The sequence below is a fragment of the Anas acuta genome, chromosome 16, assembly GCF_963932015.1.
Source record: "Anas acuta chromosome 16, bAnaAcu1.1, whole genome shotgun sequence".
Classification (NCBI taxonomy): domain Eukaryota; kingdom Metazoa; phylum Chordata; class Aves; order Anseriformes; family Anatidae; genus Anas; species Anas acuta.
In genome coordinates this window covers 13,320,466-13,337,020 of record NC_088994.1, presented here as the reverse complement: position 1 = coordinate 13,337,020, position 16,555 = coordinate 13,320,466, and the positions used below count along the sequence as shown (strand labels likewise).

At 51.2% G+C, this 16,555-nt stretch overlaps 1 protein-coding gene across 4 annotated transcripts in view; it reads left to right on the top strand.

Annotated features, from left to right (window-relative positions):
- Nucleotides 1–16,555, top strand: part of LAMA5 (laminin subunit alpha 5) — an 85,038-nt gene that overhangs the window by 35,920 nt on the left and 32,563 nt on the right. For all 4 annotated transcript variants that reach the window (XM_068700783.1, XM_068700781.1, XM_068700782.1 and 1 more), the window contains exons 4-16: nt 1,482–1,600; nt 2,623–2,793; nt 3,264–3,361; nt 7,956–8,071; nt 9,008–9,126; nt 9,696–9,786; nt 10,306–10,440; nt 10,907–10,969; nt 12,227–12,367; nt 12,758–12,895; nt 13,336–13,470; nt 14,274–14,408; nt 16,262–16,399. In XM_068700783.1, the coding sequence (XP_068556884.1) occupies nt 1,482–1,600; nt 2,623–2,793; nt 3,264–3,361; nt 7,956–8,071; nt 9,008–9,126; nt 9,696–9,786; nt 10,306–10,440; nt 10,907–10,969; nt 12,227–12,367; nt 12,758–12,895; nt 13,336–13,470; nt 14,274–14,408; nt 16,262–16,399 (1,599 nt within the window). The remainder of the gene's footprint in view (nt 1–1,481; nt 1,601–2,622; nt 2,794–3,263; nt 3,362–7,955; nt 8,072–9,007; nt 9,127–9,695; nt 9,787–10,305; nt 10,441–10,906; nt 10,970–12,226; nt 12,368–12,757; nt 12,896–13,335; nt 13,471–14,273; nt 14,409–16,261; nt 16,400–16,555) is intronic.

Genomic DNA, 16,555 nt, shown 5'->3' with positions numbered 1-16,555 from the left:
TGTAGTGTCTCTCTTGGGGCCCATTACAGTTCTGTTATTGTACGGTCTGGGGCAGAGCTCTTGCCCTACAGACTTGTTCCTGCTTGTAGTGGCAGCGCTGCAACATCTGGAGCTCTCCTCCCTCCTGCAACCCCAAGCCCTGTCCACGCCAACCCCCCTTGAGAAGAAGCGAGATGTCACCACACAGCCCAGTGGAAAATTCCCGTGGAAATAAAGAGGTTGCTGGTCCGAAACGTGCCGGCTTCGCTAGCACGACGAGTCCTTTGCAGAGGTTTATTTTAGACTTCGGGAATTCTGTAGGTGGTCTAACAAAAACACTGTGCGGTTCGCTAGGGTGGTTAAAAGCAGCTGGCAGAGCTGTAAGCACTCTCCAGAGACGCCAGCCAGCCTTGCCAGGGGTGACACCAGCCCTGGTGGGAGGCGTTTGGTTCTCCAGGCTGTCCCAGGCAGGGCACTGAAGTGCTTTTGGGCTCAGCTCTGCAGGAGGAGGGCAGAAATGACGCTGTGGAAAGCATCTGTTAGGGCAGCTGATGGGGCCTGGGGGAGCGGGGCCGCAGGGAGCATGGCAATGCGGATCCTCCCTGCTTTCCTTGGCCACCAAAGAAGTGGGAGCGCCGGGGTGAGATTCGTGGTGGTGTTTATCCCCATGAAGGGTTCCCCATGCGGCGTTTCAAATGGGGACAGGACATGAAGGATGCCCAGTCCCAGCTGGCGCCAGAGCCAGAGTGCCCGACTTCTGCCTCACGCAGCCATGGAGATTTGAGGGAGCTGGAAAAGATTTTTGGTTTTGCTAAGGAGCTGCTCTTGCTGAGCATCCCGTCTCCGTGCTCAGCCACGGCAGTGCTCCGGAGATCAATCATCTCACAGCAGTGACAGGTTCCTCCTCGCCTGGGGCTTCGGATAAGCTGCCTTTACAGCAGCACCTGGTGAAGCAGAGCTCGGGGGCGAGACACCAGAGCTAAAATATTTCCATGAGGATGCAGCTCAGCCCCTGCTGCTGCCACAGCAGCGTATACAGAGCAGGGCCACGCTACTGGAGACCAGGTGTAGCAAACAGCCCTTCAGTTCAGCAGGAGCAGTGTAGCAAATTCCACATCAGCAAATGAAGACGACAAATTCAGACTAGGGTCAGAGCTCAAACTGTCAGCTTAATGCTGAAATTGCAGGGCAAGTTTTTGGTAGGTGGTCACAGTCGGTGCAATGTCCGTTTCCTACCTTCCATCTGTGAGTTAATTCACTGCACTGAGGTGATTTGGAGGAATTTCTGATGATGCCTGTTACACTTACAGCAACCCCCTGCTTTCTCAGCAGTGGAGCACAAGTGTGTTATCAACAAGAGAGTTGATGCAAAGCAATCTTTACCTAGTAAGCACTTAACAAAGAGTAAAGACCCTTCTCTCCTGCTGGCCAGTGTGGAGAAATCAGTACAGTGCTTTGAATTGTTCCTTTCCTCTTACTGCTTTCATCTCTGGTTGATACAGCTTCCAAGAGGGACTGCATTGAGAAGTTTGGACTGCACACCGTGGATCGTATCACCAAGGACGACCACGCTATCTGCACTACTGAATATTCTCGGATCGTGCCTTTAGAAAATGGGGAGGTGAGCCGCTGCACATGGTCATCCCCTGGGGCTCCCAGGGTTTCTGTGGCTGTAAAAAAAACACTAGTGAAGTGACTGACCACTGAAATAGGTGGAAGAGTCTCTTAGGAGGCATTGGGCAATTCTTTCTTGTATGGATGAAGAAAGTCCTCTGTCCTCCCAGCATACAAACCCTGGTAGAACACACAGGACGTTTGGGTTGTGGCTGTGCCACCAGGCTGATGGAAGCAGTGTTCCTGTTTCCTGCTTCCTTTTGTGCCTCTATTTACATGGAAAAATAGCCATGGGGTGCAGCAGTCCGGAGGGACCTGACTGCCTCCAGTTGGTTGTGCTCAGGGCATGAGTTCTGGGAGCTCTTCAGCCCTTCCCCTGCTGCTGCCCACAGCCCAGCTAACCCAGAGGAGTGGCAGCAAAGCGTGAATAACCCGCGAGCATTTCTCTTTACAAAGAAATGTAAGTCAGCAGGAGGCTTTTGAGGAGGACAGCAAAGTGGAGGAGAAAATAGAAAGAGCCTGATAATAAAAACTTGGATACTGGGGAGTGCTTAGATTAAAATCTGTACTCCTCCATAAGGGCAGGTAATAAAAGCAGGCAGACCAGGGCAGGTGCTTGCATTGGACAGGAGACTTCAGAACTGCTCATCCTCCAAGGGGAAGGCAGCAGCCTTGGTACAAACAGTGACTGGGCACGAAGGACAGAGCCGTGCTATGTTTCATGCTAGAAATCTGCTTAGAGAATAGACATTCAGCGCTGATTTTGTTGGCAGTTGTTAAAATTGTGTAAAAAGGCAACAGATTTCTAGTTTTGTTTTCTCAGTGACTGAAAGTGCTTGTATCAAATGGTTCCCACTTGGCTTTTGGACGCCACTTACACTGCTCAGCGTTAAGACAAATAAAAGAGCAGCAGGGAACTGATTCAGTTGTCCTGTAAAAGGGTAAAGCTCAGGTTCAGCTGAGGGAGAGATTATTTTCCTCCCGTATCAGAGGATGACGCTGATTTGTTTTCCTTCCTTGTGTTCTCAGATTGTTGTCTCTCTCGTAAACGGGCGCCCAGGAGCCATGAACTTCTCCTACTCTCCTCTCCTGCGGAATTTCACAAAAGCCACCAACATCAGACTGCGCTTCCTGCAGACAAACACGCTGCTTGGGCACCTGATGGGCAAAGCTTTACGGGACCCTACAGTGACCAGGAGGGTAAGGCGCACTTTGATTCTTCTTGCTTGTGAGGAGGAAGTGTTTGAGGGGTCTGGGCGCCACCTCTAGGGAAAGGACATCCCTGGATGTTGCCCATGGGAAGGAATTTCCTTGGGCTCCCCATGCAGAAGGTGTCTGCAGTGGGTGCCACCACTGCTGTGGCTGGAGCTGGAGGCTGATTGGGAAGAGCTGATCTTAGCACCAACAGCATGAAACTGGGAAACGCTTCCTGGTGTCCCACAGAGCTTTCTGGCTGTGTGGGACACCCGGTTTGTAGCTCATGGGCTCTGTTAGCGGTGGCAGGTCTTACCATAGGCAGATGTTGCACCCTATGAGGTCAGGCTTTCTGATACAAGGAAAGCATTCCAACATGTCATTTTATTGAATAAACTCCTGCTGAATCCTGAGTAGGAGAGTTGTGAAGCTTATTCATAAATATATTAATGGCCAACTTCTCTTGTGCTCTTCAGTATTACTACAGCATCAAAGATATCAGCATTGGAGGGCGCTGTGTCTGCCATGGCCATGCAGATGTCTGTGATGCCAAAGACCCCAACGACCCTTACAGGTATGTTTTTCAAAGTACCAGTTCTGTGTAAAAGCATTTTAATTGTTGTGCTACGAATGAAATACAGCAGTGTGACCTGAGTCCTATCCTGAGCTCGTAATTGTGCTGGTGTTGTTGCTCTTGGCTCTGTCCTGGGAACAAGCTAGAAAACAGTTCAGCCAAAGTAGCAGAAGTGAAAGATGTTTTGCCCATCTGTCTTTCGGACAGATGAGCTCCCTGGTGTGGTTTCCCTGTACGTGACTTTGCCATCCCCATGGGGACAGAGTGCTGGAGTGGGAAGGTGAGCATGCAGAGCCAATATTGTTGAACAAGGAGGTTTCTCATCAAAGCCCAGGGCTGTGTTCTGAACCCGTTCTTAGAAGACTCTTACTTCCCACATGGCTTCTTAAGATTTGGGGCAATGCTCTCATACGTGGATGGTCTCCCAAGAACATAGAGACTGCAGTTCAGTTATACTCACAGAACCATAGATAAGTTGTGTATGTAGCCAAACAAATACTCTTTGCAAAGAACAAGAGCATGCAAAACAGTTAAATTTTGGCTCATAGGACTCTTCCCATCCGCCTCAGCAATTTGAAATGCCAAAGAGCTTCTTCAAACCATGAAAGTGTTGCGTCTTAGCCATCTGTTTGCATCCTGAATGTTGCCTTTATGAAGGGGATGGGTAGATTAAGCTGGACGAGGGAAGCTTATATTACTTTCTCATAAGGATCATGTAGAGCTTTTGGATCTTCTAAAATAAAATTCCAGTGAGTCCCAGCCAAGATTAAAAGCTGCTAAGCGTTAAAACAAAGATGTATTGAAAAGCAAGTCTGCGTCAGTGTGCTTAACTCCCCGACAAAGGAAGGTTCATAAATATTTGAGTGCATGGTTCCTTGTTTTCGTTTTAGACTTCGGTGTTGCTGGATGCACTGTACACCCGTGTACCAGAGCAGAGTCATTTTTTAACATGGAAATGCCTTGACGTTGATGGCTCAGGGTTTTCCAGGAAGGGAGGGGAAATCGAGGGAGGAGAGATGTGTTGGGATCATTGTTTGATGCCACTTCTGCTGATGACTTGTGCTGCCTCCCGGAATTCATCTCCTCCACTCACATGTGAATACATTTGGCATCTTCCCTCTAGGCCCCAAGCTGTTTCCTAAAGCTGCAGCACTTGTTAGCGAGCAGCTGTTGTGTTTCACCCAGAGCAGATTACACTTGCCTGGAGGAGAAGCCATCTCCTCCTTGGGTGCTTTGCACAGCCAGCACACAACATCTGTGAGGCCCCTGGGGATCTGTCAGGACAAAGAAACTGGGCAAAGAGCTTCTCATGGCATTACTGTACCCTGTTGGCAAGCCCAGAGAAGTCAGCGGAAATATGATACAGGGGCAGCATTTTGGTTGAGAAAACAAGTAATTGGTGAAGCCCTGCTATTTCTCCAAGGCTTCAGCAGCAGCTGTGTGCAGCCTTCCCACTGAGGCAGGCACTGCCGGGCCTCATCCCACTGCTCCCGTCCCGATACAGCACGGGGCCCGCACAGCAATACCTGCCCCAACCCCACACAACCCGAGGCATCTCAGGGGCAGCTGGGGCTTGGAACACGCCGTCCCTTCGTGTCCTCGGCCTCAGCTGTCAGGACTGTGTCATTCGTCCAGAACCCCGAGTGGGAGGCGCGGGGTGTCTGCTGCACATGTCCTGCCTCCTCAGACGCCGACATGCCACGGCGAAAGGGCAAGGAAATGCAAACAGAGGGAGGCAAGGAATGTGATTTGGCCCAGCCCTGTTAAAAATCCCAGTTATGTCTCAGCCTGTCTGGGAGGTCTCTGCCTCTCGTTTTAACTTCCCGCTCCAGCACATGCCCGCTTTTTGTTCCCGTTGCCCAGAAAGGCAGGATGAGCACTTTGATAGAAGTGAGGTGAGCTAGAAATGTTGGCAGAGATTTTAGGACATGATGGAGCATGTTCGTGAGCTGACTTCCTGGCCATAAATGATGATGTTTATCCAGCTTAGGAAAGTTTTTCTCAAGTGCCAAGTTACGGAGGCTGCACTTCCAGACACGGTATGTTGGCAGCACATCTGGCGTGAGCGTGTGTGTGTGCAAGGCCCTGTGCTGCAAGGGCAGATACAGCCCCCTGAAGGGTCTGTTGCACTTTTTACACCCATCTCCATTTACACTACAGTCAAACGGGCTGAATTTAGCACTGGGAAGTAAAGTTCTCCTGGGTGAAGGTGAGCACCAGCAGGATCAGGCACAGACCTTGCTCCTGGCAAACCCTGCGAGCAGAGATAAGTATCAGCAAGGACTCGGCATGTTGCAAACTGAGGGCCCGGGCAGGAGCCGTGTGTTGACATGCAGCTGCCGTGGATGTGAGCTCAGGAGGACCCTGCGAGCGCTCTGCTTCTGCCTGATAAGAGCTGTTTCTGCACCTTCATTGCTCCGTCACAGACATACGAGCAAGAGGAAAGACAACCAGAGAGAGTTGCTGCTGATTCTGTGCCCGATGCTGAAGATAACCAGCAAGGTGGTATTTAAAGACAGAGGCCTGGCTGCTCAGAAAACAGGTCTGTGGGAGGAAGTCAGGAATGCTTTCCCCTGCTGGATTTACCCTGACTGCTAGCTTGCTCTTTCCCATTCTGGAAGGGAAAGCACCCCGTGTGCTGGCACCTTTGTGCAGCCAGTGAGTCCCTTTGCCGGTGGCTCTCTCTCCCTCATCTAATTGGGAGCAGTTAGAGAAAGGGGCACTTTTTCCTGACCCCAGTGTGATGTTCTGGCCCAATCCAGATACAGCAGCGCTTGTGTGCCACTCTCAGCTGTGACACACACACTCTCTGCAGACTGTTCACACGCAGTTGTTGAGCATCAGTTTGAGTGGGAAGGTCGTGGTTTTATGTTTACGGCTGGATGGCCAGGAAATACGTGTGCTATGTGAACGCAGCCGCTCCCTCTTCTTCCTTGTATATATTCAATCAATGAAACATGTAAATATTATAGCTTGTGAACGTTCCTCCATAATTCATTAGCAGCATGGACCCGACACAAGGTGCAGTAAAGCTGCCGTGATAGATGAGCTCTCTGAGAGGTCACTGCTAACTCTGTAGAGCAGAGTAAATAAATAGCTCCTTCTTCATCTGAAACATGCCTCTTACTCACTGAGGGCCATCTTTTCGCCTTCTGGGAACTGAACCAATGCCTTTCAAACATCTCAGATGTTAAAGAGCTGGGATGCATGGCTGGAGCCATGTCCTCCTGCCAGGGAGATTAATACTGCTCAGCAGGTTTATAAGTTCCCTGACTCAGTGACCATCTTTTTCAACACGTATATATTTGGGGGTTAGTCTCCAGCTGCTGCCATGGAAAAAAAGCATCAGAAGATTTTGTTTCCTCGGAGGCATTGGGCAGTGGTCAGCCAGGTGAAAGAGGCCTGTGGGTGGTTTTGTTACAGAGATGTGGCCAATGTTTGCCTTTCTCTGGGTCTCCCTCTTGGATCTCCAAAACATGGGAAGAACAAAGTTTGCAGTGGATGTTTCAGGGCTCCTTTCTGCCACATAGACTCCAGCCAGCCCCTAAGAGATGTGGTTTCTTGCCTGGACTCTCCTGGCCATGGCTCATTCCAAAAATGTGGATAAGGACAGGGCATGAGTGTGCAGAGAGCCGACTGCAGCTGAGCATTTCATGGCATCTGCAAGGAGAGGGCTGCCTGTGGAGCTGGGAGCAGAGGTGGGAGCTGCCTCATCCTCTCTGGCTGAAGCAAACTCCTGAACTTTCTCCCAGACTTTCATGTCATTCCATATTTCATTAAAATGAGTTCACTTGCCCCGTGCTGCCGCCTCTGCCTAGCTATTCACTGTACGCATGCCTGCAGGTCCCACATCTTCAAAATCTGTGTAGGTGGAAAACACAACACTCCCAACTCACTGCAGCCATAGGAGTGTGTCTGCACCTCTGTATTTCATCCGGAATCACTACTCCATTTGTGCCTGATGTTTTTTAAAAAACAGATTTATTTTTAAACGCTGCTTTTGAATGGAAAAGCAGTGGAGGAGGGAGAGAAGGGGAGTGGCAGGCCAGCCCTGAGGGGAAATGAGTAATTGCACAGATAAAAGCTGGAACATGCTGTATTATCCATAAGTCTAATACAACAGAAAGCATTTGTTTTGGATGGGGATCGCCTTCTGCTAAGTGGAGGTTTTGGAGATGATGTCACTGCTGTTAATGAATCAGTGCCGTGGTTGAGCAGGGATGAGATCCGTCGGTCAACCGTCGAGATTTCTTGCCCGGCGCCTCGGGAGCCGCCTGTTTACCCAGCACAGCCCTGCCCGTGCTGGCTGGGGAAGCAGGAGGTGCATTACACAGGGAGCGTGGGCTGGCGTCTGCTAAAAGACTTCATTCACATTCCCTGGCCTTCCTCTCTGCAAGCACAGGTACACCTGGCGGAGCGGATGGGACGCGCGTGGCCCCATCCCTCTCTGGCTCCGGGCTCGTTTATTCCTTCCACACCAATAAAAAAAAAAAAGGAAACTCAGAAGTAAGAAAAATGCCTTAGAAGCCTTTTATCCAAAATATTTGCATTACCAAAACGTGGCTCGGCTGACCCTCGCTCCTCTCCCCCGCAGGCTGCAGTGCGACTGCCAGCACAACACCTGCGGAGGGTCCTGCGACCGCTGCTGCCCAGGCTTCAACCAGTTCCCGTGGAAGCCTGCCACTGCTGACAGCGCAAACGAATGCCAGCGTAAGTTGGAGCCGGGTTTTTTCTTCCTTCTCCCAGCTGTTTGCAGAGCACAGGTTGGCCACGCTTCCCCGGCCCCTCGGCGTTGCAGCGCAGCGAAGTCTTTCGCCGAAATCGTGTGGTTTGTGGTGTGTAGCACTGGGTGCAGCGTAGATGAGCAGCGCTGCTGAGAGAGTTTACACGACGGTTAATTTTGTTTAGTCGAGGCTCGCACAGGGAGGCCCGCAAGGTCTGTACGGGGCTTTGATTCTGCTCACGCTCCAGTTCCTCCTCCATATCCAAGGGTTCACACAGGCAAGTCTCGTTGCTCAATTCTGTCTCCAAGATGAATTGCGTTTGGGTCTGTTTACATACAGGACATCTTTATTTGTCCGGAGAAACCTTTGGTAAACGCCGACACTGGAATTTATGCAGCACTGGGAATGCAGAGCACAGAGCACAGCTCCATTGCACGATCTCTTTTAAGTGCAGGGCAGCAAAGGACAGTTAGATCTTATTCTTGTGGGTTAGTAGAGACAGCAGGCTGAACTTTACAGCTCACCTCCATCCTGGGTGGGATAAAAGAAGCAAGAATGTTGCCCTCTAAGCCAGGCTACTTGAGGCCCCGAAGTTGGGTAATTTCTCTTTCTCGTCTCTACACGCCTGCACATATTTTTCTTCTGGTTTTGTGCCTGCCGTCATGTTTTTTTTTTTGTGTATTTTTTTTTTGTTCATTTTTAAACTAGACCTTGTGAAAGAGCTGCTTCTTCTGTGCTTTTGAACTGGAAGATCTGTGGAAGCTTGGGTGTTCCCCCAGATGCATTCAAGCGAGTTTCCTCATGGAAATGTAACCCATTCAATAGCAAACCCACAAGGAAGCGTTAATATCTTGAGATCCAGCTGGTGACAGAAGGACCTCCAAGGACTGATGACTTGGCTAAATTCTCTCTGTATTTTCAGCTTGCAACTGCAATGGCCACGCCTATGACTGCTATTACGACCCCGAGGTGGATCGCCACAAAGCCAGCAAGAGTCGTGAAGACAGATACGAAGGGGGAGGTGTCTGCATTGACTGCCAGGTAGGCCTGAGGGGCTCTGGTGGAAAAGGCTGTTGCAGATCCTTGTGTGTGTGTTTCTGCAGTCACACCTGGAGTTCAGTCCTGCTGGCAGCTCTGCCAACCCCTTTACACTCCCTCTGTTATACTAATTAGGGTCTCTCCCTGGAAATCTGTTCTCTTTGCCATAGATGAAAGGAGTATGCAGCAGTAATGACACCAACACGCTTGGATCCCTCGCTGTCCCCTTGTAGTACCATTTTAGCTGTGCAATCTTGTTGGGAAGAAGCAGGTCACTCCCATCCTCCTAGCCCAAAGTGGTCAAGACATTTTTACCATCTGAAGCAAATAGAACGGGCTTGAGGTCAGATACGAACATGAAGCTCAGACTGGAGTTATGGGAGCATGCAGTTTGCAGGAAATGCTTTGTTTTCAAACAAGCATATGGAATTTTGAGCAAATTTAGGTCTATGTGCTGACACTCCCGAGTTGCTCCCTCTGGGCCCTTGAGCTGTTAGTAAATCTGGCAGATGAGCATGAATCCTGTCCTGCAGGCAGAGGAACTGATGCCCGTGTAACCCCCTGTCTTCCAGCATCACACCACTGGCATTAACTGTGAGAGGTGCATCCCAGGATACTACCGCTCCCCTGACCACCCGATCGACTCTCCATACATTTGCTATCGTGAGTGTGATTTCCTCCACAGGTTACAGACACCCTCCTGGACTTGGTGACGCTGGGGAGGGTGGTTTGGGGATTGGCATGAAAGATTTTTCTGGCGCAGGGAGTCAGCACCATGAGAAGTGGGGCCACATGGGCAGTTCCTGCTGCAGCTGGCATTGTCCATGGAAGTGTGTGTGCACACACAGCCTGTATGTGTCTGCAGCACCCATGAAATCAGAAGTGGTGGTGTGTCCAAGGCTGGAGTGACCTAAATCTGTGTTGTCACCTCTGCTGTACCCCCACGGAAATCCAATCTTAGCTGCTGTCTCTGTGCCCTTTCAGCCAGTAGCTACAAACCACTGCTGGCTGTGCCTCTAAGCCAGACCCTCTCAAAATCGCTCCTTTTATTTCTGGAAGGAATTCGTATCGGATGGTGGGGGCTCTTGCAAATATTCTGTGTCGTAGCGATGCCCCTGCTGTGCTTGTGGCTGCCAAGGGTCTTGATCAGTGATGGCCACTGCTGCTTGTCCCTCCCTGCAGGCTGTAACTGCGAGTCTGACTTCACCGATGGCACCTGTGAGGACCTCACCGGCCGCTGTTACTGCAAGCCCAATTACACCGGGGAGCGCTGCGATGCCTGTGCCGAGGGATACCTCGACTTCCCCCACTGCTACCGTAAGTACAGCGAGCGAGGCCATGTGGTGGCCAGGTCTGGGACCTCACAGACCCAGCGGGTGCAGAAATGGTCAAAGCTCTCTTTGTGGCTGCTCTTTAGATGTCCTTCCTTCACACCACATTGGCAGTCCAGTCTCAGGAGTGGTTCCCACTGGTGTGGATGGAGCTGTGCTCGGCCTCAGTGGAGGCTGGAACAGAGCAGAGCTGAACCCAGCTCCCTGTAGTCAGTGGGAACTTCCCGTCTGTCTAGAGTCTGACCGCTGACTTTCTGTGTTGGAGAAAGACATCTTTCCAGAGCCCGGGTCTGAAATGGCTGTAGTTGTTTTTTATATAGTGGGATGTCTGCACTTCGTTACGTGTTTCACATTCAGCCTGCTCAGTTTTGGGACCCTCAACCCATTGCTGTTCTGATAGGGTTTCTTTGAGTGTGTGCGATGACCTGTGTGGTGTCTCTTTCTCCAAATAGCTGTTCCAGCTTTCGCTTACAACGATACCGGAGAACAAGTGCTCCCTGCGGGACAGATAATAAGTAAGCACTGCAATTTTCCTTGCTGCTTTGGCAATAACCCTGCTGTTATTACTGTTATACCTCGCTGCGTAATGCGAGATCAGGTCTTCAGCTTACTGGACTTGTACGTTATAAGGGACAGCCCTGAAACAGAGTGGTTCTGAGAGAGGAGACAGCTGTAGGGGAAAGTAACTGTGGGTCCAGGCCAAGTGGGGATGTCCCCCTCTGTAACGAACACCCTAAAACCATGGAGGGGCTGTGGGTGAGGTGGAACTCGAGCTGTGTTCTCCCAGATCTTAATCTTTGGGTTTTGGTACACACCTGTACCTGTGCCACACCTGCATTTTCTGCATTCTCCATGTGGAGGAAGGCACAGTGGGTCCACGCTGACAGCCCTGCTGCACAAAGCCACAAGTGCACAAACTCCTGGGAAGCATCCACAGACGGCTGCTTGCTCTGTGTTGCTTCCTGTGTTGTTTTCAGTGTTCACCTATGCCCTCATCCACACTCCCCTCCAACTCCCTCCTGTCTGATGATCGCCCCTCTCAGTTGATCTCATCCTTTGTCTTTACTTTGTTTCTTTTCCCACGGAGTCCTCCTTTGTCTCATGCTCCCCAGCGTGCTGGAGATAACCTTTTCCTTCCTTCTGATATTTTAAACTCCGTATCTTCCAGGCAGGTTTTTCTTTCCTGAGCTGGAACTTCTCATGTCCCTTCCCATTTCCCTGCCTCCCCCTTCCTCTGGTTCTTGGATGATTTCTGCACTTCCCTCCCCAGCCCGTCCCCCTGTGCTGCTGCAGGAGGCAGGGTTGGCTGAGAGCCTCAGCGCTGCTGGCCCAGGGCACCAGCCTGCCCTGACAGCAAGAAGGGCTCAGATGCAGCTGAGCACAGAGTGGCCAGAGAAGAAGCCCAAACCCCACCCTGGTTAGCTGAAGTTTGGTTATTCATGCACAGCTCTTGGGCAGTGCTGCACCAAATCAGCCTCCTGGGCTTGTGCAGTCATTGTTTGCCTGCCCTGTGCATTGCCCTGTTGCAGGTCAGCACCTTGCATGATGCTGATATTTCCAAATCACCCTGCAACCCTCTGAGCCAGCCGTGCTGGTCGGCTGAGCTGGCTTTGGTTAAAACATTTGCATCTGATAGGAACGTTATTAGGGGGCAAACCTAAATTAGGGGGCAAACCTAAGCTGTCACCTCTCACTGCAACCCCTTCCCTGACTTCTGGGGCACAGAGTTCAGCCGACAGCACTGTGTTGTTGCTTGTTGTGTCCCCCTGCAGACTGTGATTGCTATGCCGGTGGGACGGAAGGCAACGCCTGTCGCAAGGACCCTCGGGTGGGGATGTGCGTGTGCAAACCCAACTTCCAGGGGACACACTGCGACCAGTGCGCTCCAGGCCACTACGGACCCAGCTGCCAGCGTGAGTGACTTTGGGTTAGCGGCCTCGAGCCTCCCCCTGCTGGCCTCCCTCCCGGGGAGAAGCATGCCTCTCCCCATCCTCGGGTTGTGCCGGGGAGGAGGAATTCTCCAGCCCTACTTCCAAGTGACAAATTCCCAGGACTTTTGCTGGTATTTTCCACCCAGCCCTAACCCTCCAGTGTCCATCCAGCCTCGGGGTGTTCTTGAGAAATTCCGTAGGGATGTGAGCTATGGGCTGGGCATGCTAACTGTCAGCCGTGTCCCCTGTGGTGTGTCCAGTGGCTGCATTTCCACCCCAAAAGAACAGGCAGCTTGGTTCCTTTCCTACGAAGAAAAACCACTTAATTAACTAGTAACTGCTTAATTAACTAGTGTCCTTGTTGCTTTCCAGCCTGCCAGTGCTCCGGCCCCGGTCAGTACGATGGCACCTGTGACAGCGAGACAGGACAGTGTCTGTGTCGAACAGGATTTGAAGGGCACTCGTGCGATCAGTGCGCTCCCGGCTACTTCAACTACCCGCTGTGCCAGCGTGAGTATCCGTCCTTCCAGGGGCCTGGGGGGTGGTGTGCGTGTCTCTGCTCTGCAAATGGATCAGAGTGCATCAGGTCTAGCAAAAACTGTCTGAAGGCAGTCTCTGCCCTGCTTACAGATAATTTACTGGAAAAAAGATGCCAAAAAGTGAGCACAAATCAAGGATTGCATAGTGGCAGTCAGGGTGACAGCAGCAGTCTGCCTCTGCCAGCTTTAGGGTAGATGTTACAGCAAAGTCAGTCTGCAGGTAGGGTTTTGAAGGAATACCAGAAGTGGTGTTGAGGGCGTTTTGGAGGATGTGCAGAAATGTGCAGAGATCAACAGTTTGAACACTTAGGGCAGCACCTACATGCCCATTTGAAAGCCTTAGAAAAAGCCCCATTTTACCATGAGCTTTGTCCTGTACTCCTAGAGCAGAGCAGACGTTTTCTCTTGCAGTGTGCGGCTGCAGCGCTGTCGGGACGCTGCCGGGAGGCTGCGACTCCTCCGGGAGGTGTTTCTGCAGGCCTGAGTTTGCCGGGCCAAGGTGTGAGCAGTGCAGCGCTGGGCACCACTCCTACCCCCACTGCTACGGTAAGAGCACAGCGTTGAGGTGAAGAGGGGGGGGATGTCCACATGTCAGAGTGCTGCCGTGAAAGGCACGGGGTGCTTTGTCTCCCCAAAACACCTCTCAGGAGAGGAACAAGCTGGCTCCATGCCATCTGGGGTTTCCTCATGGCAGAGTGAGGTGATGTGTAGCTGAACACAGAGGAGAGAAGCCATCCCAGCTTCCTGCTCAGCACCCATCAGCCGTGCATGTCGCATGAGCGTGCCTCAAATTCTTGTTATTCACGTGGGATGTTTTAATGAGGGTTAGCACTCAGTTCCTGCTGGCCTGTCACCTTCCAAAAAACATGCCTTTTCTCAGATGTTGGTGCTTCCCAAAATGAAAACCCATGTGATTTGCACTATGAATTTGGCAGGCTTGTTCTGAAGGTTATGGATCGTGCCAAAGCCTGGAGGACAAAGCTTTTTTTATCAGTCACACTTCCTTATCCCAACCCGTCTGTGACCTGGTGTCTCAGCTCCTGCCTTTTTGTCTCTCTTTGCATTAATCTACTAAACTGCTGAGGAACATTGAATTGGCTGTAAAAACCTCTCAGGGGCATTTTCCTGGTATGGCTATGTTTGTAAATTAAAGTATTCCCCATCTCTCTGGAGAATTAAGAAAATTCATTTCTGATGGAAGTATTCCCCGTCTCTCTGGGGAATTAAGAAATTAATTCATTTCTGATGGAAATAGCTACTTCCTGTGGGACTGAGCAGCAATTCAGAGCAGCAGTGGTTGGCCACAGCTCATGTGTTCCCTCAGACTACCGAGAGTCTTGCTCTTGCAGCCTGTTCCTGTGATTCCCGAGGTGCAGTGGACAACAACTGCAGCCCAGCTGGCCAGTGCCGATGCCAGGCGAATTTTGCAGGGCACACCTGCAGCCAGTGCGCCCTGGGCTTCTACGGCTACCCCAGCTGCACACGTGAGTAGCCACCCTTGGGAGAGGATCCTAGGGGAGGAGCTGCTGCTGTTGTTATTGAAATGGTTTTCTTGTCCATAATCCATGTCTAAGGGTTATACACGAATACAGCTGGCTCTTGCAGCAGGGATCAGTTTTCCTGTGTACAGTTCACCTGGCTATCCACCTGATAGGTGTGCTTTATAATGGGTAAATATTGCTAAGGAGTGCTTCCCAGAGGCTGTGCAGTTTTGCCTCCCCCAGTTCATTCATTGTCACTAACAGCAGAAGCTTGGGTCTGCCTGCTTGGTTTGGAGATACAGCCCAGTCTGGATATATGGCCTCTGTACCAGGGAGCTCTGAAGAAGCAGACCCACAGAGTGTGAACTGAGGAGCAGCTGTGGGTCAGATTTTCTCTCTGGAAGAAGTGTGTGCAGATGAACATAAAACTTGCTGAGTTGCATCTGTCTGTCCTGGGGTCTGAGAAGGCTGATGTTTTCCCAGCAGTTTCAAACCACGTGTTCAGATTATATTTTGGTGCCATGAGACGTTCAGACATGGCTCACAGGACACATTTGGGCTCTTCAGGGCTTGCTCCACCCTAGTTCATGCCAATGCAAAGCAACTGTGCTGAAACCAGCTGGAGTACAGTTGCACAACGGGCTGAACAATGCAGATCAGGATTTGGGGTTTCAAGTCAGCCTCAAATTCAAGGTGGCATGGTGAGAGCCTCACAGCAGATTCCCTGGGTGCTGCATCATTCCTGCTGGTGCCAGGGCTGAGCGATGCCTGTGGCAGGTGCCTGCAGCCCCAGGAATTCTGGATAGCCTTCTGCAGCTCTGGGCAGTGTCCTCTATCCCTCCCCGTCGGCAGTCCGGCTGGAAGCCAGATGTACTCTTATGTCTCCCGGCAAGAATTTACTGCTCATTAAAAAATAATCTGTGATACAGTTTCCCTGAAGCAACAAAAGAGCATCATCACCCTCTTGCACCATACTAAATGTGGATGCCTGAGCCACGGCCAGCTGGCAGAGCACTCCTAGCAAATGCTGATGCCGGCAGTATGCCTTTGAAGAGGCTGGAGACATGGATGAAATGGTCTCGCAGGAATTCAGTAGTCTTTTTTTTTTTTAATATCCTACAGCAATATCCAGATAGCAGAGCTGTAGAGGAGTCATGGCAAGGAAAGAGGAGAAGAACATGTTTTTTGTTTGTTTGTTTTTAAATCTATAGCTTAATTAACAGTGTTTTGCTGTGCCAGGCCAGGGCGTCAGCTTAAAACCTCCCCCCTTGGCATCAGAGCAGGGATTTGAGGAGCTCCCAAGAGCTGCCCGACAGCTTGCTGACCTTTCACGCGATAGGGCCGCAGGATCTCTCCGTGCACTCGCAGCAGGCAGGTTGGGTTATACAGGAAGCTGCAGAGCCACTGCCCTGCCTTGCCCTCAGCTGCTGGCAGTGCCATGGCTGTGTCTGGTGATGCAGACCTGCTGCCCGTCCTCAACAGCCCCAGGGCAGACACTGACGTCTGGATGCTGCTCTTAGGAGCCTAGGCTTCTGTAGGGTCTGATCCGTCACTGGTTGCTGACCTTTTGGGGGTGAGATCATGCAGTTCCCTTTTCTTTAACCAGAACTCCCCCCACCACCAAAATAACACCTCACTGTAGATGAAAGGCTGTGATAAAAATGTGAAAAGCATTGTTTTTCTTACCTTTTTTTTTTTTTTTAACTAAATCAAAGAATGAGTCTGTTATTTATAACCTGTGCTTTTGACTGCTTGGGTGAAGGTCAGGCAGACAAAAGAGGCTGCTGGTGGGAAGCCTTGAAGGCAGGAGCCTTTGTGCCCTGCAGGCCCAGCAGTTGCTTTCTCCTCTTTTGCAGCTTGCCAGTGCTCCAGGGAGGGCTCTCTGCACAGCACATGCGACCAGGAAACAGGGCAGTGCAGCTGCCGGCCCAAAGTGACGGGACTGCGCTGCGATAGCTGCATGCCAGGCGCCTATGGATTTCCACACTGTGAAGGTAGCCCCCTCCTCCCTGGGGCAGGGATTCTGCTCTGGGACGTGGTGTGGTGCTGGTAAATGGGCATGTCACTCCCCAGCAGCTGTGTCAGGAAGAAATAACCACCTCGAGGAACAGCCGGGGTGTGAGCTGTCTCTTTATCAATCCCTCCTTGTG